General features: G+C 54.9%; 2 protein-coding genes across 39 annotated transcripts in view; one reads left to right on the plus strand and one right to left on the minus strand.

The window, feature by feature from the left end:
* Positions 1-21,972, minus strand: part of DOCK6 (dedicator of cytokinesis 6) — a 47,231-nt gene that overhangs the window by 19,621 nt on the left and 5,638 nt on the right. For 23 of the 38 annotated variants that reach the window (XR_014056154.1, XR_014056155.1, XR_014056152.1 and 20 more), the window contains exons 2-22: positions 19,248-19,335; positions 18,407-18,582; positions 17,857-17,925; positions 17,476-17,605; positions 15,710-15,922; positions 13,943-14,028; positions 12,191-12,257; positions 11,938-12,087; positions 10,950-11,030; positions 10,680-10,833; positions 10,398-10,525; positions 10,171-10,264; positions 9,613-9,775; positions 6,226-6,343; positions 6,066-6,136; positions 5,735-5,873; positions 5,547-5,648; positions 4,813-4,899; positions 3,806-4,037; positions 3,420-3,581; positions 2,210-2,373 (exon numbers count right to left, since the gene is read on the minus strand). Coding sequence is in view for 18 of the 38 variants with exons in the window: in XM_081498428.1 (XP_081354554.1) it covers positions 2,210-2,373; positions 3,420-3,581; positions 3,806-4,037; positions 4,813-4,899; positions 5,547-5,648; positions 5,735-5,873; positions 6,066-6,136; positions 6,226-6,343; positions 9,613-9,775; positions 10,171-10,264; positions 10,398-10,525; positions 10,680-10,833; positions 10,950-11,030; positions 11,938-12,087; positions 12,191-12,257; positions 13,943-14,028; positions 15,710-15,922; positions 17,476-17,605; positions 17,857-17,925; positions 18,407-18,582; positions 19,248-19,335 (2,674 nt within the window). In the remaining 20 variants the exon portion in view is untranslated. Of the gene's footprint in view, positions 1-1,304; positions 1,438-2,209; positions 2,374-3,419; positions 3,582-3,805; positions 4,038-4,812; positions 4,900-5,546; positions 5,649-5,734; positions 5,874-6,065; positions 6,137-6,225; positions 6,344-9,612; positions 9,776-10,170; positions 10,265-10,397; positions 10,526-10,679; positions 10,834-10,949; positions 11,031-11,937; positions 12,088-12,190; positions 12,258-13,942; positions 14,029-15,709; positions 15,923-17,475; positions 17,606-17,856; positions 17,926-18,406; positions 18,583-19,247; positions 19,336-21,972 lie in introns of all 38 variants that reach the window. The other 15 variants (XR_014056151.1, XR_014056150.1, XR_014056156.1 and 12 more) reach the window with 2 other exon arrangements.
* Positions 7,640-11,662, plus strand: ANGPTL8 (angiopoietin like 8). Its single transcript, XM_081498432.1, has 4 exons — positions 7,640-7,946; positions 8,124-8,285; positions 9,045-9,154; positions 9,239-11,662. The coding sequence occupies exons 1-4, from the start codon at positions 7,650-7,652 to the stop codon at positions 9,264-9,266; spliced, it is 597 nt and encodes a 198-aa protein (XP_081354558.1). The 5' UTR covers positions 7,640-7,649; the 3' UTR covers positions 9,267-11,662.

The raw sequence follows: 21,972 nt of genomic DNA on the forward strand, positions 1-21,972 counted from the left end.
CTGGGCTTCCTGGCCTGCATCAGATGGGCCATCCACTGCCAAGGCCAGCCTCACTGCCACCTCCCCCCTCCTCCTCCTGAGGTCTGGAATGCTTGCCCTCTTGACACCTTGTCACCTCCAGTGTGCTCTTCCAAGCCCAGCTGACACCCCCAGAGAACTGAGGGCACTGTGGGGAGGCCTGTTAAAAATGTCAGGGGGGTACTGGAAAGGCCCACGAAGCCAGACTCTCAGAAATCTTAGAAGTCTGCCCAAAAGTTCCCCTGCTCAAGCTGTGAACAGTCCCCTGGTTGCCATGCTGTGCAGGTTGCCTAGGTGACAGGCACAGAGCTGGAACACTTGGCCTGGGGCCAAGTGTGCTGGAAATCTAGTCTTGGGTGCCCAGGGGCCTCTGAGCTTGGTCCCAACCTCTGCAGAGGCCTTTCCCTCCACCTGGATCACCCACTCATCCCTGGCTGGCTCTATCTCACTCTTTAGGTCACCTTCTAGGAGAGAGACTCTCCAGACCACCCTGTCTTGGTTCATTTCTTTGCAGGCGTTTTCACCTCCTGCACTTACATAGTCGTGTGTTTGTTTGATGGGCATCAATCTCCCCAACTAGCCAGCAGCTCAAGGACAAGGCTGGCCCGAGGATCTGTCTCCCCAACGAAGTCCTACCTGCGATGCCCTAACTCCTTCCCAGGGTTGGGGTCACTGCACTGAACAGCGAGTCTTCACTACTTATGAAAATTCAGAGCCTGGAGCGCAGGGTGAGCCCCTAACAGAACCAGGACTCATCCCAGGACTATCTGATGGCAAAGCCCCTCCCCACACCAGGGTCTTGGGAAGGGGTCCCTCTGCCTGAAATGGGGTGAGGGAGCCAAGGTTCAGTTCTGCCCTCTGGGCATCATTCAGGTTGCTGTGTCAAGGGGACAGTTGAATCTCCTGAACAGAGTGGATTAAGGGGAGAGAGAGAGGCCATGCAGGAAGTGAGGTTAGAGTGGCTGGATCATTTGCATGCTATTTGCATACTGCCCCTCCCTTCCTGTCACTGCACATCATTTGCATGCTATTTGGATACCACTCTGTCCCTTCTGTCTCTGCTTGAGGCTGTGGTCTGTGTGGCAGCAAAAGGCTGGTGAAGATGCCCCTGTGTTGCCTACAACATCCACGCCACAGCCCCAAACGAAGGCAGGAGGTGGGGGTTGGGTTTGCCGCCTCCTCCAGGCAGCCCCCCTAGGTTAGTCGGCAGCAGCCAGAAAGGTGGGAGGAGCCCATGCTGAGGTGGGGTGATGCACGTGCAGGGGCACATCAGGTAGGGAGGGCACCTGTCTGGGGTCAGCCCCACAATAAGGGGGGGCCCGTCGCAGCACAGCCTTGCTGCCTCCCGGAGCATAAGCAGCATTCACCCAGGAGTGTGAGCGGTCGATACCCTGGAGATACACGGGTAAGTGGTAGTGTCTGTGGGCAGAGGGCAGGGAAACCAGCGACAAATACGGAGCGTGCCCACTGCCCTGGGCCACACATGTGCCCACATGGACATCCACATGTGACCCTGCAATACATGTGTACAAAACACATACAAGGTATGTGTGTATATGCCTCCCACATATGTCTGTGCATGGAATACATGAGTACCCGCAACCGTGTTCCAACGTGTGTGGGCAATGTGCACATGGGCACCCCCCTGTAGATACATGCGTGCAGCACATGTGCAAACACCCCACTGCGCTATGTACACACTGCTCTTCTTTCAAGCTCCAGTCATCCATCCTTGGGTCAGCCGCAGAATCCAAGTCACAGCTCCCGAACTGACAGCCAGAGCCCAGCCCTGCTGTCCAGGGTCAAGTTTTTTTTTGCCATTCTGTGTGGCTTGTGTGAAGAAAATAGCAACCCACTCCAATATTCTTGCCTGGAGAATCTCATGGACAGAGGAGTCTGGCAGGCTAAGGTCCACGGGGTCGCAAAGAGCCGGACACAACTGAAGCGACAGCACGCACACTCATGTGTGGCTTATGGGATCCTAGTTCCCCAACCAGGGATTGAACCCGCACCCTTGGCAGTGAAAGCACGCAGTCCTACCCACTGGACCGCCAGGGAATCCCCCAGGGTCAAGTCTTCATCTGTGCTGTTGGTTGTCATTCCCTGTTTTCCATCAACACTGAGATCTTCCACCCACCCACACAGCAGCCACGACCACTGAGGCTGGCGCCAGCAGGGGCCCCTCGCCTACCTTGCTGGCCAGGATGCGGGAGACCTCGTCATCCACAGAGCCAGGGGCCACGGCCAGGTCAGGGTTGCTGCTGCTGATACTCTTAGAGCGTGCCAGGTAGAGGCTGGCGGGGCGGCCAGGACCACGGGCCAGTGTGGCAGGCTGCACCGTCACCGGAGAGGTCCCTGAGGATGGAAGGAATATGCTCAGCCCCCTGCCCACCTGCCCTGATGTCCTCCTGCCCCTTCCCAGTCGGATGCCCTTGGTGAAGTCACTTTCTTTTTTTGTGGTTTTTTTCTTTTGTTACGGGGTTGTTCTTTTGGCTGCATCATGCAGCATGAAGGATCTTAGTTCCCCGACCAGGGATTGAACCCACGTCCCCTGAAGTGGAAGCACAGAGTCTTAACCACTGGACTGCCAGGTAAGTCCCCAAAGTCACCTTCTGTCTCTAAACCTCTAGGTTCCTCACCCATAAAATGGGTATAATAATGGCTCTGCCTCATAGCTATTTTGAGAAAGATGAAAAACACTGAATGCCCGGCAAATTGTATGTGTCCAGAGGGGTTACTGGTTATTATTAATTATTTAGCAAATGAAAATATCAAACTTTATTGAATGTTCACTGTGCCAAGTATTTCACATGGATTACTATGCCGTTTGGACTTCCCTAGAGGCTCAGACGGTAAAGAATCTGCCTGCAATGCAGGAGACCTGGGTTCAATTCCTGGGTCAGGGAGATCCCCTGGAGAAGGAAATGGCAACCCACTCCAGGATGCTTGCCTAGAGAATCTCATGGACAGAGGAGCCTGGTGAGCTACAATCCATGGGGTTGCTGAGTGACTTAACACTTTCATTTGCCATTTATTATTACTAGCACCCCAACAAGAGGGGCACTACTATTATCATTGTTTAAAAGAAAGGAAAACAGGCCAAGAGAGGTAAAGTCATTGCCTGAGGTCACAGAGCTTATAGGCAGAACCAAGAGTCAAACCCAGGCAGCTCAGCTCCAGTCCCTGCTTGCTAACTGGCTGAATCACTTGTCAATAAAATTTATAGAGACCACAGCCCTGGGGCTGGAGCACAAAGTTCTCTCTCTCTTGCTCTCCTATAAATTGCACAAACCAACCAAGGCCTGTACAGCCTCAGGACCTTTGCACATGCCTTCCCTTTGCTTGGGATGCTTCCCTCCCAGGTTATTTCTGGTGCCCCAGAGTCTCCCACCAACACTCACCACCTGGGAGACTGGGCTCCGTGCCAGGTAGTCGAAAGGCGTAGTAGACATATGCAGCCAGCAGTGGGCAGTGACCACGGGTGTCCTGGGCACCCTCTAGGCTCTGGTGGACGAGGCTGACCACATGGGCCATTGCTTCAAAGGCGCCACGACCCAGGTTCACTGCCGGGCAGAGCAGAGGTTAAGTTCCAAGCTCCTACTTCAGGGTCCAAGGGGGTCATGTGGTCTTCAAAAGGTCAGGGGACTAGGGGATTGAGGGGCCATTTTTCAGATTGGAAAGTTGAGACCAGAGAGATAAATGGGCTATGGGAGGTCACCTAGGACCACTAGACACAGGGCCCATTCTCTAGATGGGGAAACTAAAGTCTGAGGCAGTGACAGCTCACCAATCTGGCCACCAATGACTGGGGGCCGCACAACCAGACGAACGAGCTTGTCCAGTACGTGGTGGGAGAAGGCGACAAGGGGCTCGGGGCTGGCGAGGCGCAGGGCCGCCAAGCTGGCCCGCAGCTCCTGCTCCACAGTGCCCTCGCTCAGCACAGCATCCTTCAGCCGGAACGGAAAGGCCCCCTCCTCCAGGACGTACACCAGGGTGAAGAACTTGTCCAGGTGGGGGTCCTGGTGGGGGACCAGGGGTGAGCAGGGTAGGAACAAGGAAGGACCAGAGGTGAGCAGGGTAGGACCCGGGGTTTGAGTGGGAGACTGAGTGGGTCAAGACACTGAGGCTGGAGATCAGTGAATGGAAAAGAAATGAGGAGGGAACTTCCCTGGTGGTCCAATAGTTAACAATCTACTTGCCAGTGCAGGGGGTGTGGATTCGAACCCTGGCCTGAGAAGATCCCACATGCCCGTGGAGCAACTAGGCTTGTGCACCACAATTACTGAGCCCAGGCTCTAGAGCCCACGTGACCCAACTACAGAAGCCCACACACTGCAACTACTAAAACCCTTGTGCCCGAAAGCCTGCGCTCCACAGCAAGAGAAGCCACCGCAATGAGAAGCCCAGGTACCATAACTAGGGAGGAGCCCCCACTCACTGCAACTAGAGAAAGTGTGTGTAGCAACGAAGACCCAGAACAGCCAGAAATAAATAAATAGATAAATACTGATAAATAGAATTTTTTAAAAAAGACAAAGACAGGAGCGATCACAGACAGACATAGCAAGGGACAAACTGGGGGCAGGGGGAAGAGGAGAGACCATGCAAAAAAGGCCAAAGCTCCAGCTGCGATGGCCATTGGCATGGCCACCCCCGCCTGAGTCAGCAGCTTCCCTGGGAGCCAGCCCTGCTGACCAAAGTCACGTCCATGGCCCAAGGCCAGGCCTCCCAGGACAAAGGAAACTGTTGCCCAACCCCAGGGCCAGACTCCTGGGTTATGGCCCTGCCCCCTACCTGGGGATGCACAGAGGACACAGCTGTGAGCTCCACGCTGAACACACCCTTGTGGCCATCCACCCAGCGCATGCCCGGCAGCGCCACCTGCGGGAGGGACACACCAGGTGGGCACTGGCCCACCCTCCCCCACCACCACTCAGGCCACCAGCCTCAGCCATTGCAACACTGTGGACTGACTGTGGCCCTGCCTGGGGGGAACAGCTGGGCACCTTGCCCCCTGGCCCGACAGCCCAGCCCAGAGATGGGGGCAGATTGTGGGGAACACTAACAGGGGTCCACTGGGCAAGTTCAGTGATGCCCAGGATGCTCATAGCAGAAGGGACTGAGGATGAATGTTATCGGAGGGAATGAACAGAAAACAGCATAATGAGAGGACCCGGGTGCAAATGAAAGGGTTTGTGGGAGGTTGACACAGCATTCCCATGGGGAGGAAGTGCTCTGGGGAGAGTGATCAGGCAGGCAGGGCTACAAACAGGGGCCTGAAGCGGTGAGGCAGTGGGGTCTTAGTGAGGAACAGTGAGTGCAGAGGTGGGGGGGCATTAACAAGGGAGGGACACCCCCAGCAGGAAGGGATACACATGGGGCAGGAAGACACACAGGAATAACAGGGGTGGGTGTGATGAGGCCTCAACAGAGGACAAGGCGCCCAGGGGTGCTGTGGGAAGGAAAGCAGGGCATGACTGGGGTTCTTCGGACCCAGTGCTGGTTGGCAGGGGCTCCAGGGTACGTACATCCGGTGTGAGCACGGAGTAGCTGGGCGGGGGCTGGTCTACGGACACGGGGAGGCAGAAGGGGCCGGTCCTCAGGCGGCCGTGCTGCAGCAGTGGGATCCACTGGGGAGAGACTGCAGGTCAGATTTGGGGCCGGACAAGGGCCGGGAGGGCTGGGCATGGGTGGGGAGAGGCGGCAGGGGGCTCACAGTAAAGCCCACAGGAGTCTCCAGGGCCGTGCCAGGCCGGGGCTGGCAGCTGACATGGTAGAAGGTGAAGAGCAGGTGGTGGTTCTCAGTCACGCAGGCGGGAAGACGCAGCTTGAACTCCTCGTAGAACTCGGGAGACCTGGCGGGGCCGGGCTGGGGGTTCTGCTGGGGGCTGGGCTCCCCCTTGCCTGTCCCACCCCCTCTGCTGGGCCCCACTGTCCCTGCTGTCTGCCTCAGGTTCCCCCATTTGCACTCCAGGAGCCTGCCCATCCCCCCACCCCTCTTCCCACCCATCTGTATCCCCACCAGTCCCCCACCCCAGCCCACATACTTGTTATGGTAGACCACCGGTGTGAAGGCTTCACGGGTAAATTCACTGCAGCTGGACTTGCCAAAGATGACCTAGGGGGAGCAAAGGCATGAGGGGCTGGCTGGGGACCAAACGGCCCCCCCTTCGCCTCCGTCCACCTCCCCTGGGTCCAGCCACTGACCGGCAGGGCCTGGCTGGGGTCCTCGCCTGCCATGTACTGCACTCGCACAGTGAGATTGCGCACGGAGCCCTGGCGGCTGCTGAAGTTGAGGTTGTGTGGGTACACGTACAGCAGGCTCCTGTGGGGGCAGGGGCATGTCCACGTCAGAGGGACAGAGAGCCTGGGGGACAGTGGCCACCCCACTGGGACACTGAGGGCTGGGTCAGGGACAATGATGGGCAGCAGGCGGGAGACGTAAGTGCAGAGAGTGGGGAACAGATGGGTACCATTCAGAGCACAGATGGGGGAACAGAGTGACAGGGGGTGGGAATACAGAGGGACTTCAGGGTCACTGAGGGTGCATGGTGAGGTAGAGGAGACACATGGGTGCTCAGGGCTAGGCTTCCAAGAAGGTGGCCCAGGCAGCCAGCATCAAGCCTGAGCCCTGCCCAGGCTGACCTGCCCATCATCCAGCTCAGGGGCCTGACTGCCCCTTTCCCCAGAAGAGGCCACTAGAGTTATATGGTCTGTCTCTCAGCTGGGGAAAAGGAGGCTAGAATTGGAGGCAAGAGCTGGGCTGAGGTCAGGGTTCTGCCTCCCTCCTCCAGAGTAAGCTTGTACAAGCCCCAGCAGCCCCCTGGGTCTCCGTTTCCCTAACTATATAATGAGGGCATCAAGTCTCCCAGCTGAGCCTTTGGCATATCAATGATATTAAGCAACAATAATGTCAATAATTGCACCAAACACTAATGTGGGGCCAACTGTGTGTTGGGCTCTGTTCTAAGCATCTGACATGAAACGACTCATTTATAGAAATAAATGAGCAGCCTACTTGGGGAACCTCACATCATCCCCCATTTCACATTCACAGGCAGGGAAACAGAAGCACTTGCCCATAGTCATCCAGGGAGAAAAACAGCAGTGAGCATTGATCCAAGGCACGTGGAGGTCCTGGAGTCAGGCTGTGTGGCCTTGAAAGGATCTCCACCGCCTGCTCCCCTAGCTCTTAACCAGGTCAACAAAGACTCAGGCGTTGCAGGCTTATGAGAAGGTTATGAGACCAGCTACTGTGTAATATCAGTGGGGCAGCTCCGGGTGAACCACTGGCGATCATAAAAGCCTCACTGTTATTGCCGTTACTGTCGTCAGGCCCATCCACAGATGGGAAACAGAGGCTAGGAGCTGTAGGGTTCTCCAGCCAGGCCTGGGCCTGTCCTCTCACCAGTGCCCCAGCCCACTCCTGGCCCCAAGCCCTAGACAGCGTGATTCCAGCGTGGCTGGCTGGACATCCACCTGATGCAACTGTGGTGCCACCTCCAGGCCCTTGCACAACACGGGGCACCCAGCTGGCTGGTTAACGATTGACCTGAAGTTAAGGGGGGGTGTTAAGGCATAAAACGCAGCCCCAGTGGGGCTGTGGCCACACCCTCCCCAGCCCTCCAGCCATGCCCATGCTCGCGCTGTGCCTGCTGTGCACCCTGGCAACGGTGGCCCAGCCAGTACCAGTGGGTTCCATGAGTGGCTCAGAGCCAGCGCAGCAGGAGGAGCTGACCCTGCTCTTCCATGGGGCCCTGCAGCTGAGCCAGGCTCTCAACGGCGTGTACAAGGCCACGGAGGCACAGCTGACAAAGGCCGGGAACAGCCTGAGCCTCTATGGCCAGGTGCTGGGGCTCCTGGGGAAGGAGGTCAGCCAGGGCCAAGACGCAGCCCAAGAGCTACGTGCAAGTCTACTGGAGATGCAGGTGGGCAGTGCAGTTGGGGTGTTGTGGGGTGGGTAGGAGTCTATGGTGGAGTTATGCCTGGGCTGACCATTGGGGTTTTCCCAGGAGTGAGGGGGTTCCTGGAATATAGGATTTCCAGTGTTAAAATCAGGCTGATCTCAGTAGGTCATCCTACTAACATCCACTGTCTATTGGTAGACAGAAGAGGATGGTCTCAAGCTGCAGGCAGAGGCCACAGCCCAGGCGCTGGGGGAGGTGGCCCGGGGACAGCAGGTGCTGCGGGAGAAAATGAAGCGGCTAGAAGTCCAGCTGAAGGGCATGTGGCTGGGCCATGCCCACCAAGAATTTGAGGCCTTAAAGGTAAGGGGTTCCTGGCCCTGGGGGAAATCAAGACCTCGATTCACAATCAGACCTCATTTCTGAACCTTCTGTCCCAGAGACTCCCCAGACCCAGTTAAGCCTTCTGGTACCCTGGCCTCTATGCTACGTGACCCTGGGCAAAAGCCATGTGCCTTCCCATGCCTCAGTTGCCTTATTTGTAAATAAGAACCAACAACTAATGTCTCAAAATAGAGCCAGGGACTCAGTGCAGATAAAATCCTCAACCTGGGATGGGCACATAGTAGTTATTCAATAAATGCATATTAGAAGAGTATTTCTGGAGCACCTATGATGTACCCAGCACTATTTTATACCCTCTAATAATCTCTATCATGGGCTTCCTTGGTGGCTCATTGGTAAAGAATCCACTCGTGATGCAGGAGACACAGGTTCAATCCCTGGATCAGGAAGACCCCCTGGAGAAGGAAATGGCAACCCACTCTAGTATTCTTGCCTGAAAATCCCATGGACAGAGGAGCCTGGTGGACTATGGTCCATGGGGTTGCAAGAGTCAAACACAACTTAGCGACTAAATCATCACAATCTCTATCATGCTCAGAACAATCCCATAGAGGGACTTCTATTTCATCCCCATTTTACAGCTGGGAAAGTTGAGGCCAAGGAGTGGCAGTGGCTTGCTGGATCACACAGATAGAGTGGGAAGCGGGGGAGTCTGGGCAGAGTCCAGGGATAGGAGGTGAGAGGGCCCCCAGCTAAAGGTTCTGTCCTGACCCACAGGCCCATGCTGATGAGCAGAGCCACATCGTATGGGTCCTCACGGGTCATGTGCAGCGACAGAAGCAGGAGATGATGGCACAGCAGCAGCGGCTGAGACAAATTCAGGAGAGGTGAGCCTGGCGGGGGTCTAGGTGTGCGAGGGCAGCAGAATGGGGGTATCCCTGTGCCTTGGCTAAGCCTCATCTCCCTCCCAGACTCCACATGGCTGCACTCCCAGCCTGAGCCTGAGCCTGAGCAGAACTGAGGACCAGTCATGCACCAAGGGACACAGCCCTGCCCCACGCGGCCCCTGCACGGGGAGGAGCTGCCCATCCGCTGAGGTCGGCCAGGGCGCTGGGTCCCGCTTCCGGTAATGGAGCAGAGAGGGAAGCAGGAGGAGACGCAGGCTGAGAACACAAACGGTTGATGAGAGGTGGAGGAAGGACATACCCCTTCATGCCTATACATTCCCGATTAAAGCAGAGCAGTAGCATCTCAGGCCAGCGTCTGTGTGTGTCGGAGGGGAAACAGACCTCACTCTGCATGATGCCCCCCATATTCAAGTGCCCGGCTGCCCCAGAGGTTGTACCTGTAGCTGGTGTGGGGGGCATAGACCTCACGGGCGGGGAACTCCAGGATTTCCTTGGTGGGCCGGCCCCTGGGGTCTGGGTAGGGCTTGACATGAAGCAGCTCCGGGGAGAGACAGAAGTGGGGGTTCTCGGGGGCCGGGGAAATGTCGATCTTGAGCTGGGCTGGGGAGGGGGAGCCAGTTTGCACCTTCCTGGGAGTCTCCGGCTGGGGTCCCCCTCCCCGCCCCACACTCCGAGCTCAGGTCAGGGTGCCCCTCCCCTACCGGGTCAGGGCTCTGACTCTCCCATAATGCCCTCTGGTGGCTCCATCTTTCAGGTGCTATGGCGGAAAGTCACCCTCAACTCCCGTTGCTGCCCCCCATCTTTGATCAGCTCTGCCAACATTCCCCATTTGACCCACTACCTGTCTTATTTGTTTCTCATCTCTGGCCCCCCCTGGAAGGTGCACCCCTGAAGTCGGGGCTTTGTCTATCATGGTCACCAGGGCCTGGCACAGCACATGTGGGTTTTAGTGACTACATGAGTGACACGTCTCATGTACGGGGCGCACCACGCACCGGTCACGGGACGCAGGCGTCGTAACAGGGATGTTGGGCGCCGCATGTCAGCCAGGAACTTGAAGAGGTCCTCATCACTGAGCCGCTCAGCCTCCTGCACGAACCCGCTCCAGTGAACCAAGGCTGAGGGGTTTTGGGATCCCCGGGGATCGTGTGGCCGCAAGAGAGAAATGGGGATGTGTGTTGGGTCCCCTTCCCTCAGCCTCCTGCCCCCCCAGCCATGACACCTGCTTAAAGAAGTTGGTGACGGTTAGTGTGGCTGGGCGGAAGCCAGAGAAGCTGCAGGCGTCGTCCCCACTACTCGTCCGGTCCTGGGGTCCCCGACGGCGGCGGTCAGTCCAGGTGGGTCGACGTTCTAGGGGAAGACAGTGATGGACAGGGACAGAAATGAAGAGTGCGGGGAGCCAAGACACTGCAGACTCAGGCCTGGTACCTAGTCTGACCAGCAGAGGGCGCCCCTTCCCCACCCTGGTAGCTCCGCCCCTAGCCCATCGGTCCCGCCTCCTCACCGCCCTCTGAGTCCGAGTCGCGGTCTGGCTGGCCTGCGCTGCTCACGATGTTGGCCAGGTGCACCGCCGTCCAGGCGAAGGGCATACGATAGCGGCCCAGACGGGTGCAGAACTGCTCAGCCGCCAGGCGCAGCTTCTCCAGCTTCTCTTTGTTCTGGGAGGAGACCCCCGATACACACACCCGACAAGCTCAGTGTCCCAGGCCTGCTGAATCCAGGACCTGCTCTGCAGGGGGACCCCTTCAACACTCGTCCAGCCTCCCATGCTCACCTTGGCTGTGTCCACCTCCTTCATCACCATGTAGGGCTCGCAGCACTCGCTAATGTCTCCTTGCTGCAGCACCTTCTCCAGCTGAGGGGCAGGCAAGCCCAGTGAGGTGCTGCCAGGACCCCAACCTCTCCACCTCACTCCCAACCTCTCTGACCTTCACCATCTCCCAAACGTTCTACCCAGCTAGGGCTCTCGCTCCAACACCTCCCATGGCTCCCACTATTCCTTGGACTGAGTGCTAGCTGTCAGCCTGCATAACTAGGTGCCCCTGCGCCACCATTTAAGCCGCGCCCCCAAACCCAAGACTCGATTTTCCCTCTCATATTTACATCTTTATTTCTTAGTATAAGCAAAGTCCACTCTAAGCACTGCTCTGGGCCTGGACTCCAATCCTGACCACTCGGAGGCTGTGGGACTTGAGCACATTCTTTCTGGATTTTGTGCCTCAGCTTCCCCAAAATGGGCCCCATGGCAACCCCCACCTCCCTGGGCTGTGAGGAGCAAAGGCCAGAATCCCTGTGAAGCCTGACTGACCGGAAGGAGTGCCTGCTTGAAGGTGTCCAATTAATGTCATTAATTAATTGATCAAAAACTAATTGAACATTTTGGGAAAGGAAATTTGAGCTCACTCCTGGAAACAAAATCCCAAACCATGTGCCAATTAAGTTTTTCCACCCCTAATAAACTGAAAACTCTCAACCAAAAAAAAAAAATTTTAAATGTCTACCCACATGTGCCAGGACGCCATTTTTCCCCAGGTTGCCAACTCATGGGTGTCACCTCAGCTGTCACCTCTACAAGAAGCCCTTGGTGATTTCTCCCCATCTGGGTTCACTCAGAAGCTCCCTGTGGGCTCAGGCTTCCTCTTGGGCTTCCCGCATGACAGCCCTGATCACCATTCTTGGTGACATGTCTTCTTCTATGAGAGCAGGGACCTCACCTGTGGCCTTCACCATGATCATCCCCTTACCAGCCCCTGTCAGTATACCTTGATGACCAAGAAGATGTCAGGCGAGGGGTAGGTCACAGAGAAGATAGCAGAGCGGGCCAGGGTGGAGATGGCAGGATGGGTGACGTGGGCCCGCAGTAGCCCCTTCATGGAATCCGAGTTCAGGTCAAAGTAGAAGTTCTCTGAGATCTAGGGGCACAAGAAACAGGTGAGCCACCACCTCCAGAAAGGCCATCACCCTGCAGCAAGGAAGAGGAGAGAGTGGGAGGAAGGGGAAGAAAGGGGTTCCTACCTTCTTTTTCTCCCGGACATCGTATAGGGCCAAGATGCCAAAGATGGGCTCAATTTCAATCTCGAACCTGCAATGAGTGGTGGCTCTCTGGCAGCAGCTGACCTTGAGCCTCCCATCTCCATACACCCTCTCCCTCTTGAGATCCAGCCCAGCCTTGGTGCACTGCGGGAGGTGGGGGGGGGCATCTGATTCCCACTGGGTCACACAGAAGCACCATTTAAGGCCTTGTAGGGAAGGCCTGACCCATTTTGCAAAAGGGGAAACTGAGGACTGTCCTGGTGGTCCAGTGGATAAGAATCCGCCTGCCAATGCAGGGAACACAGGTTCAATCCCTGGTCTGGGAAGATTCCACATGCCACAAAGCAACTAAGCCCGTGCGCCACAACTACTGAGCCCATGCACCACGACTGCTGAGCCCGCGCTCTAGAGTCCATGCTCCACAAGAGAAGCCACTGAAATAAGAAGCCTGAGCACCACGACTGGAGAGTAGCCCCCACTCGATGCTACTAGAAAAGGCCAGGGCACAGCAAGAAACACCCAGCACAGCCAAAAAAAAAAAAACTTAAAGATTTGAGGCTCACCACTGCCCTGTGTGGACCAAACCCACCGGCCTCTTGGCCTCATCTTTCCCTTCTCCAGACCTTTGCGTGTGTTGTGTCCCACACCTAGAGAGCCCCATGTGGTCATCCCAGTTACACAGCTTGCATACAGTAGACGCTCACTGTTGGTTGAATGACTGAACAAGCCTACAGAGCTGGTTCCCAGCCTGTGTGTTGGAGGCAGGCGGGCCACCACGGCCTCAGGCCAGATGGGGCCTCCCTTTCCTGCCCCGATCCAGGCAGGAACTCAGGGTGGGGAGGGGCAGGGCCGGGCTTGGGTCCAAGGCCACATCCTGTTCCACTCCATTCCCATGCACTCTGGCTGCTCCCCAGGGCTGATGTGGAGGGGGCTGCGGCGGCGGGAAGCCAGGCCCAGGGTCACCAGCGCCCCCTCTAGCTTGGGTGCCAGCTGCAGACTGGGCAAGGGCCGGACTCTGGCCTCATGAGTCACTGTGATCTTGGGCACAATGACTTCACCTCCCTATGCCTCAGTTTCCCACCTGCACCCACAACGTGATGTTGTGGTGAAGGTCAGAGATAATACACATGGAGGGCTTCCCTGGTGGCTCAGTGGTAAAGAATCCGCTTGCCAGTGCAGGAGACACAGGTTTGATCTCTAGTACGGTGAGACCCCCGCATGCCCCGGAGCAACTAAGCCTGTGCACCACAACTACTGAGCCCAAGTGCTGCAACTACTGAAGCCTGTACACCCAGAGCTCATGCTCTGCAACATAAGCCACCACAATGAGAAGCCCATGCACTGCAATTAAAGAGTAGCCCCTGCCCGCCGTAACTAGAGAAAAGCCAGTGCAGCAACGAAGACCCAGCACAGCAAAAGTTTTTTAAAAATTAAAATAAATTTTAAAATTTTAAATAAAAAATACACACACACACACACATAAGTATAGAAAGAAAAAATAAAGATGGAGGGCTGAGAACTGAGGCTGGCACACAACTGGAACTTAGGGTTAGTGGCTTTGAATAATGAAAGGAGTCTTATTTCCCAGCCTGAAAGTCTATGGGGGTCTTCATGGTCTCAGGGCTGCACACAGTAATGGCATGGCTCACATAGTGAGCACCGACTGTGGCTCACTGTAATCCCCCACGGTCCCCCCTTGCGTGCCTGAAAGGAGGGATGGATCAGCACACTCACTTAAGTGACAGACACTTGACCAGGATCCTCTGTCCGAAGTGCTCTCGCGGTGGCTCTGGGCGGTTGCAGCGTTCCACGGCCTCATCCTGCCAAGAGCCGAAGGGGCAGCTGGGACACATCCTCCAGGGAGGGGTTGGAACATGTGGCCTGAGACCAGCTCTACCCTCAGCCTGATTAAGCTTTCAGTCCCTGGCCTCTGAGCCTTTGCCCATGCTGTTCCCCCAGCCTGGAATGCCCTCCTTCTCCCTTCCTCCTGGCCTGGCCAATACCTGCTCATCAGCAGGTCACAGTTTAGCTGGCATTTCCTCCAGGAAGCCTTCCTTCACCCGGAGGTATCTAACGCTCCAGGTCCTCACCAGGCCTTGATGCAGTGGGCCCCATGGCTGGGACACAGAGGGCTGTGAGAGGGACAATGTGCGTGCGTGTCTGCTAAGTCGCTTCAGTTATGTCCGACTCGTTGCAACACTATGGGCCATAGCCCTCCAGGCTCCTCTGTCTATAAGATTCTCCAGGCAGAAATACTGGAGTGGGTTGCCATGCCCTCCTCCAGGGGGGGTCTTCCTGACCCAGAGATCAAACCAGCATCTCTTAATATCTCCTGCACTGGCAGGTAGGTTCTTTATCACTAGTGTCACCTGGGAAGCCCTGAGGGACAATGACACACGGTTCATCATGGCACTACTCTGGGTTGTCATTTCCTATAGGGAGGTCTCTTCTCTACTAGACTGAACTCAGAGGGCAGGGACTGGGTCTATCTTGTTCATGGCTGTATGCCCAGTGGCTGCTATATAACAGGCACTCACACATCCTGCTTCGATAAATACAGAGGTATGTAGGAGGTACCTTTTATAATGTGGTTGAACAAACATAGATGTATACAGAAAGTATCTAATTAATGCTGACTAGACATACATAGTGATACATACTAGACACCCAGTAAGAACTGGTTAAATAAATATAGGGCTATACAGCAAGCACTCGATAAATGGCTGAATTAAAACACAGATATATATACTAGGTGCTTAATAAAAGTTAGTTGGATATATACAGATGCTCAATAAAAATTAGTTGCTCAAATGCTGTTTGATTAAATAGAAAACTATACAATAGACATACAGTGAATATTGACTGAATAAATATGAGAATATAGGAAAAGCCCAATAAATGCTGTGTAGATAAAAATAAAGGGATATATAATAAATAATAGTCATTAAATAGAGCTGACTCATTGGAAAAGACTCTGATGCTGGGAAAGATTGAGGGCAGGAGGAGAAGGGGCAACAGGGGATGGGGTGGTTGGATGGTATCACTAACTCAATAGACATGAGTTTGAGCAAATTCCAGGAGATAGTGAAGGACAGGGAAGCCTGGCAAGCTATAGTTCATGGGGTCGCAAAGAGCTGGACACGACTTAGGGACTGAACAACACATTAAGTGCCCAATAAATACTAGGTGGATAAATACAGGCATATATAATAGGTGCTTAATGAATGCTGGTTGATTAAATGCTGTTTGTTTAAAGACTATACAGTAGGCATACAATAAATATTGGTTGAGTAAATACAGCAGCATATAGTAAGTTCCCAATAAATGCTGGGTGGATAAATACAGGGGTATACAATATAGGAGTATCCAATAACAGCTACTGAGTTAAAATGCAGGGTATACATTAGGCACCGAGGAAATCTCACTGGGATCATACATAGGGATACACGTCAATTGGCTGTGTACTGATCTCAGGGGCTGTACAGTTGAGCGGGCACCCACCTCGTCGGGTGCGGGGTAGAGCGTGAGCAGGGCGCGGGGCCGGTGCTGCCGCCGCAATGCCTCATTACGCCGGTCCACGTCCTCTGGGGCCACGCGCTCCAGGAGTGAGGGTAGCAAAGAATCTGCCGCCAAGTTCCTCAGGTCGAAGATGCCAGAGGCACCACTGCTTCGTGGGGTGTCGTCCAGGGAGCCTGAGGAGTGTCGGGGGTCATCCTGCCAGTAGAGAATGGGCAGGCTCAGGACCAGGGGCTGAGGTCACCATGACAAGGGTCACCTGAGGGCTTTGCTGAGCTTCTTTCTAAGAACTTCTGTCTGGAGATATGATTACTATTGGTAAAAGTAGGCACTCAATAAATATCAGTTGAAAAAATAAAGGCTCAAGACTCAGCTGGCCAGTGAAGGACCTCTACTAAGCTTGCCACGCCTCAGTTTCTTCCTCTGCAAAATGGGTGTCACCCTTTACTATGGTTGGGAAGGCTACTTCCCAGTCTGGGCATCACATGACCCTTGCCTGGCCAATCAGAACACAACAAAGTCAGGCTATGCCTGGGCTGGGCCAATGAGAGCCTTTGAGGACTTTGCTCACTGTTGCCAGGGGAGGGAGAGTTCTTCTCCCTGAGGTTGTTACTAGCCCAGAAGCTGCCAGACCTTCTAGACTCAGCTCTGGTCAGAAGCAGATTTGTTGGTGTTGAGTTGCTCAGTTGTGTCCAACTCTTTTGTGACCCCATGGACTAGATTCCACCAGGCTCCTCTGTCTATGGAATTTCCCAGGCAAGAACACTGGAGTGGGTTGCCATTTCTTCCTCTAGGGCATCTTCCAGACCCAGGGATTGAACCCACACTCCTGAATTGGCAAGCAGGTTATTTACTGCTGAGCCACCGGGGAAGCCCCCAGAAGCAGATTACCCTGGTTTAAATCCCAGCTCAGATCTGTGACCCTGGGTCTCTAACCCCGACAGCTAAGGGCCTCAGTTTCCCCAACTACATTCATAAATAGCTAACAATGGAAACAATAACAGTAATTCTTTATATGATTCTTGGTAAAAGTAGGCACTTAATAAATATTGGTTGACAAAATACAGGTTCAAAACTCAGCAGGCCAATGAAAGCCCTCTACTAAGCCAGGCATGCCTTGGTTTCTTTTTTCTTTTTTCTTTTTTTTAATTTTGGCTGCACTGGGCAGCCTGCAGGATCTCAGTTCCTTGCAACCAGGTTCTAAAACCAGGCCACAGCAGTGATAGCGTCGAATCCTAACCACTAGACCACCAGGAAACAGCCCCCTCAATTTCTCTATATGCAAAATGGGTGTTGCCCTGCTTCACAGGATGAAAGAGGACAAGTATAAAACATTTAATATACACCAAGCACTTAATAGGGCTTCCCTGATGGCTCAGACGGTAAGAATCTGCCTGCAATGCAGGAGACCTGAGTTCGATCCCCGGGTTGGGAAGATCCCCTGGAGAAGGGAATGGCTACCCACTCCAGTATCTTGCCTGAAGAATTCCATGGACAGAGGAGCCTGGCAGGCTATAGTCCATGGGGTCGCAAAGAGTCGGACACGACTGAGTAACTTAAAAAAAAAAAAAAGCACTTCATAAATGCTTATAATTATGATTCTTAACTTTTCACTTACAGGGCTGATAGATTTCCTGTGGGGCTGGAGGCTGTTTGGGTCATTACCCATCACAGAGAATTGAGAGCTGAAGCCTCAGGCAGACCATGCACACACACACCCCCGATAGTGACCCCTGCCAGGACTCCCTCACCGAGTCCTCTGGGCCGGACCTCTCATCCCCAGAAGTGTCCTGCTCGAAGACCTGGCGGGTGAGCCCCTTCTGTCTCTCTCGTTGAGTCTCCGTGGTGATGGGGTTGTACGCCGCACTCAAGTGCTGGTATCTAGGAGGATGAGTGGGTAGCAGAGATGAGGGTTCCCCAGGGCTCCCCGAGGTGCTGACTGACACACCCGCAAGGCCCACATGATGCCTGCAGGGCCATCTATCCACTGGACACTCTGTGGCAGAAATCCAGCTACCCTTGCAGGGACAGTGGGCGGATAACCAGGAGGAGTGGTGACAGTGGCAGACAATGGGCTCCTCTGGGCTCAGACCTGGCCTCTCTACCCTGAGTTGCCCCCAAGTCAGACCCACCTTCTATGGGCAATGATCCAGTCCTCAGTGTACATTTCCACTGCGGCTCTCACCTGGGCATCCATCTTTCTGCACAAAATACAATCAGGGTAAACAAAAGCAGAGAAGTGAAAGCGTCCGTCACTTCAGTCATGTCCGACTCTTTGCAAACCCCATGGACTGTAGCCCAACAGGCTCCTCTATCCATAGGATTCTCCAGGCAAGAATATTGGCATGGGTTGCTATGCGCTCTTCTAGGGGATCTTCCCAACCCAGGGATCGAACCCAGGTCTGTCACATTGCAGGAAGTTTCTTTACTGTCTGAACTATCAAGGAAGCCCCACACAGAAGCAGGACCCAGTGTTCAATCTTTCCAGTGGCCTGTCCTTCTGTGTTTTTCAAGGATATAGAGGTAAAGGGTCAGAGAGGGAAGGGGACTTGTCTAAGGTCACACAGCCAAGCCAGAAGCTGAACTCAGGGTTCTTGGGAGCTTGGTGGGAGAGGGGTTGTTGATGTGGGGTACAGAGGCAGCGTGGAGATACAGACAGGGAGGGTGTGGGGCGCGACCCACCCGTCCTCGGGGATACCGGGCTCCGTGGTGCGGCATTCCCGGGGCTGCAGCAGTAGCTCTAGGTCATCAGCTGGAAACTCGACCAGATCCCGGAGAGGCCCAGGCTCTACATCTGGCGGCCGGCTCAGAAGCACATCCTCAAAATCCAGGGGCTCAACGACTTCGGTCAGTGGGACCTGAGGTAGAGCAAAGTGGCTGTAACCTGGGCCCCGGGGTTGGGGGCTGGAAGCTGAGTGTGGGCTTGGGCTGGCCTCAGACAATCAAGAGGGCTGTTGGAGCCATGGAGGTTGTTGGAGTGGTGGGAGGGGCCCTGGAGGAGCCACAGGGGACAGTGAGTGACCTCAGCCGCTCCACCCCCACCTCAGCTGGGCCGGGCCCCTCTTTCCAGGCAGGAAATCACACCCTGTGCCTGGAAGGGCAGGAAACTCCTGGTGGAAGGAAAGGCCTGTGGACTGCCCAAAGAAAGAGACAATTCCTAAGGCCCTGGGGGCGAGAGAGCCCCACCCCCTCCCTTACTGCAGCTAGAAGGGCGGCCCATTCCCCAGACCTCCCTCCCCAGCATTCCCAGCTGGGTGGTCCAGTCTAGACAGCAGGAGGTGTGGGCCACGAGGAGGGGGTGGGGGGAAGAGGGAGCTGGAACCTCTCCCCCCTTGACCACCCATGGGGCTGTTCCCTGCAGAGGGGGACCAGCCAGCCTCCCCATCACACTCACCGGGAATGGGAACGGGACAGTGCTGGGCCAGGACTGGGACCACCCCCCCTCCCCTGCCACAGCTGGGCCCCTCCCAGCCTCAGCTCCTCCAAAGCAGATGGGGTGGGGGAGTGCCTCCCAAACACTCACCCCCAGGGAGCTGCTGCAGCGCCGGCTGGAATGGGGAGAGCCGCTACGTTCCCGGGACACCTGCTTCCGCACTTCGGCAGCCACCGTCCTGCGGGGACAGGAAGGAGACCATAGTGGGCAGGAAAACTTGGGCAGCAAGGCCCTGGGAACTGGGGCTTTGGGGCCCACAGATTCATGCTAGGAGAGGAAAATCCAGGCTGTGGAAAGAAAAAAAAAATCAGGCCATGGGCCAAGAGAACCCAGGATCCAGGATGCACAGATCTCAGCATGGGTGCCCCCAAGGCTGTGGCAGACACATCACCCCCTTTCCTCCTCCAAGCACAGATGGGGGGGCAGGGGACTGCTGCTGGGCAGGGCCTGGGGGTCACTGATCCCCTCTCTTTCTTCTTCCCACCAGGACAGGCTCCCAGATCTGCAGAAAGACCTCCAAGTCCTCATCTGGGGGATCTCTGCCCACCCTGACCCCTTATCAGGAAGGTGAGTCCCGTTCCACCCTTGCTAGATGGAGTCACTCCTGCCCCTGAGCCTCAGTTTACCCATCTGGAGCTGCCCTGCCCTCACAGAGCAGAGGAGCTGAGCAGGGGGCCTGGTGTTCATACACACACCCTATCAGGGGTCTAAGACCAAGGCTGACAGTGTGTAAGAGGCCAGCATGACTCCTGGAACACAACCCAGCCACCAAGGTCAGTGCAGTGACCTTCCTGGGCCATCTGCATCTGTGCTGGCCTTCAGAGTCACAGCAGAGACTGAGGGTCAAGGGGCAAGACCCACATGGGAGAGAGAGCCAGCATGGAAGAAGGAGGAGGGGAAGGAGGAGAAGGAATTGGGAACAGACCAAACAGGGGCAGGGGTTCCCCAAACTCTCAATTCCTTCAGCTGAGCCTGTAGGAAGGGACAGCCATATCTGGGGAAAAGTGTGCCAGGCAGAGGGAACAGTGAGTACCAAAGCTCTGAGGCTGGACTCTGTGCTCTGGGCCTGGAGACCCTTGCTCCCCGAGGGCTCTGTACAAATAAGACTAGGACTGTGCTGTCCCCATGAAGGCCCCGGCACTGGACCCCACACACAGTAGATGCTTAATAAATTATTTTCTTTGGCCACATCACACTGCTTGCAGGATCTTAGTTCCTCCACCAAACCCAAGCTCTTGAAAGTGAAAGTGCCAAGTCTTAACCACTGGACCGCCAGGGAATTCCCTTCAATGATTTTTTTTCTGATGGAATGAGTGAATCTTTTCTAATCTCCTTCTCAGTCCAACTTGCCTAAATCTACTGTAAGGTGAGGGAAGCCCCTTATCTTTTAGCTGTGTGGCTTTGGGCAGGTGGGACAATCTTTCTGGGCCTCAGTGTCTCTTAAAATCAAGAAAGCAAGTGTGGGAGATTCAGGCCTCAGTCACTCCTGCTTCTCTCTTTTCTTATTGTTTGGAAATCTGCTTAATAAAAAGTTGTGCCTGGGACTGCCTGGTGGTCCAGTGGTTAAGACTCCACATTCCCAATCCAGGTTCAACCCCTGGTTGGGGAACTAAGATCCCAAATGCCGCAACTAAAGATCCTGAGTGCTACAAGTAAGACCTGGTGCAGCCAAAGAAATAAATAATAAATATTTTTTTAAACTATTGAAACAAAAAAAATTAAAAGTGCTAAGGATTGCAAATATGGCCCACGTGTCACCAATGAGATAGATGTGCAGGGTGGGCCCAGGTAAGACAGGTGTGGGGTGGGGGTGGGGTCAGTTGGGAGCTTCAGCCAAGTCTGGAAGCCTCTGAATTCAAATCTGTGTGAGTCAAACAGAACTCGACCATGACCCTGATTCAACATGGGGTCTCCAATGTGAGACTCCAGCCTCCTTCTTTCTCTGTCCCTGGATTCTAGTTATTTTCTGTGTCAACTATTTCTACTGGATGGGGGGTGGGAGGTGAAGAGGGAAGACTAGCTTGCAGGAATTTCAAAGGATATTAAAAATCAGGGAAAGTGAAAGTGTTAGTCGCTCAGTCATGTCCGACTCTTTGTGACCCCATGGACTGTAGCCCGTCAGGCTGCTCTGTCCATAGGATTCTCCAGGAAAGAATACTGGAGTGGGTTGCCATTTCCTTCTCCAGGGGATCTTCCTGACCCAGGGATGGAACTCAGGTCTCCTGCATTGCAAGCAGGTTCTTTACCCTCAGAGCCACCAGAGACTTGTCCTCAAATTCCCCAAGTCCTGGCTGCTTCCTCTGGAAGCCTGGGCACAGAGGATTGGGGGTGATTTACAAAAGATGCTGGAACAGGGAACCTGTCTGTGCCCTGGGCCCAGCTGTTCTGCAGCTGCTGCTGCAAAGCAGGGAGGGGAGTGGGGGCTGAACGTCCAGCTTCATTTGGTCACTGGCCTTGAAGTGAGTGCCCCAGGGTGGGAAAACACTGAGTCCACAATGGCATGGCCACAGGAACTAGTTTACTGAGTCACAGAGCTCCGCACTTGGAGCTGGGCGAGCATGGGTGAATGACATCTCTTCTCCAGACCTCTGGGCTTAGTGGTATTTGTTGCTGTTATTTGGTCACTAAGTCGTTTCCAACTCTTTTTCCACCCCATGAACTATAGTCCACCAGGCTCCTCTAATCCGTGGGATTTCCCAGGCAAGAATACTGGCTGCTGCTACTGCTGCTGAGTCACTTCAGTCGTGTCCGACTCTGTGCGACCCCATAGACGGCAGCCCACCAGGCTCCTCTGTCCCTGGGATTCTCCAGGCAA

This window comes from Giraffa tippelskirchi, chromosome 6, assembly GCF_054371585.1.
Source record: "Giraffa tippelskirchi isolate mGirTip1 chromosome 6, T2T-mGirTip1v1.2.pri, whole genome shotgun sequence".
In the NCBI taxonomy this organism is placed as follows: Eukaryota; Metazoa; Chordata; class Mammalia; order Artiodactyla; family Giraffidae; genus Giraffa; species Giraffa tippelskirchi.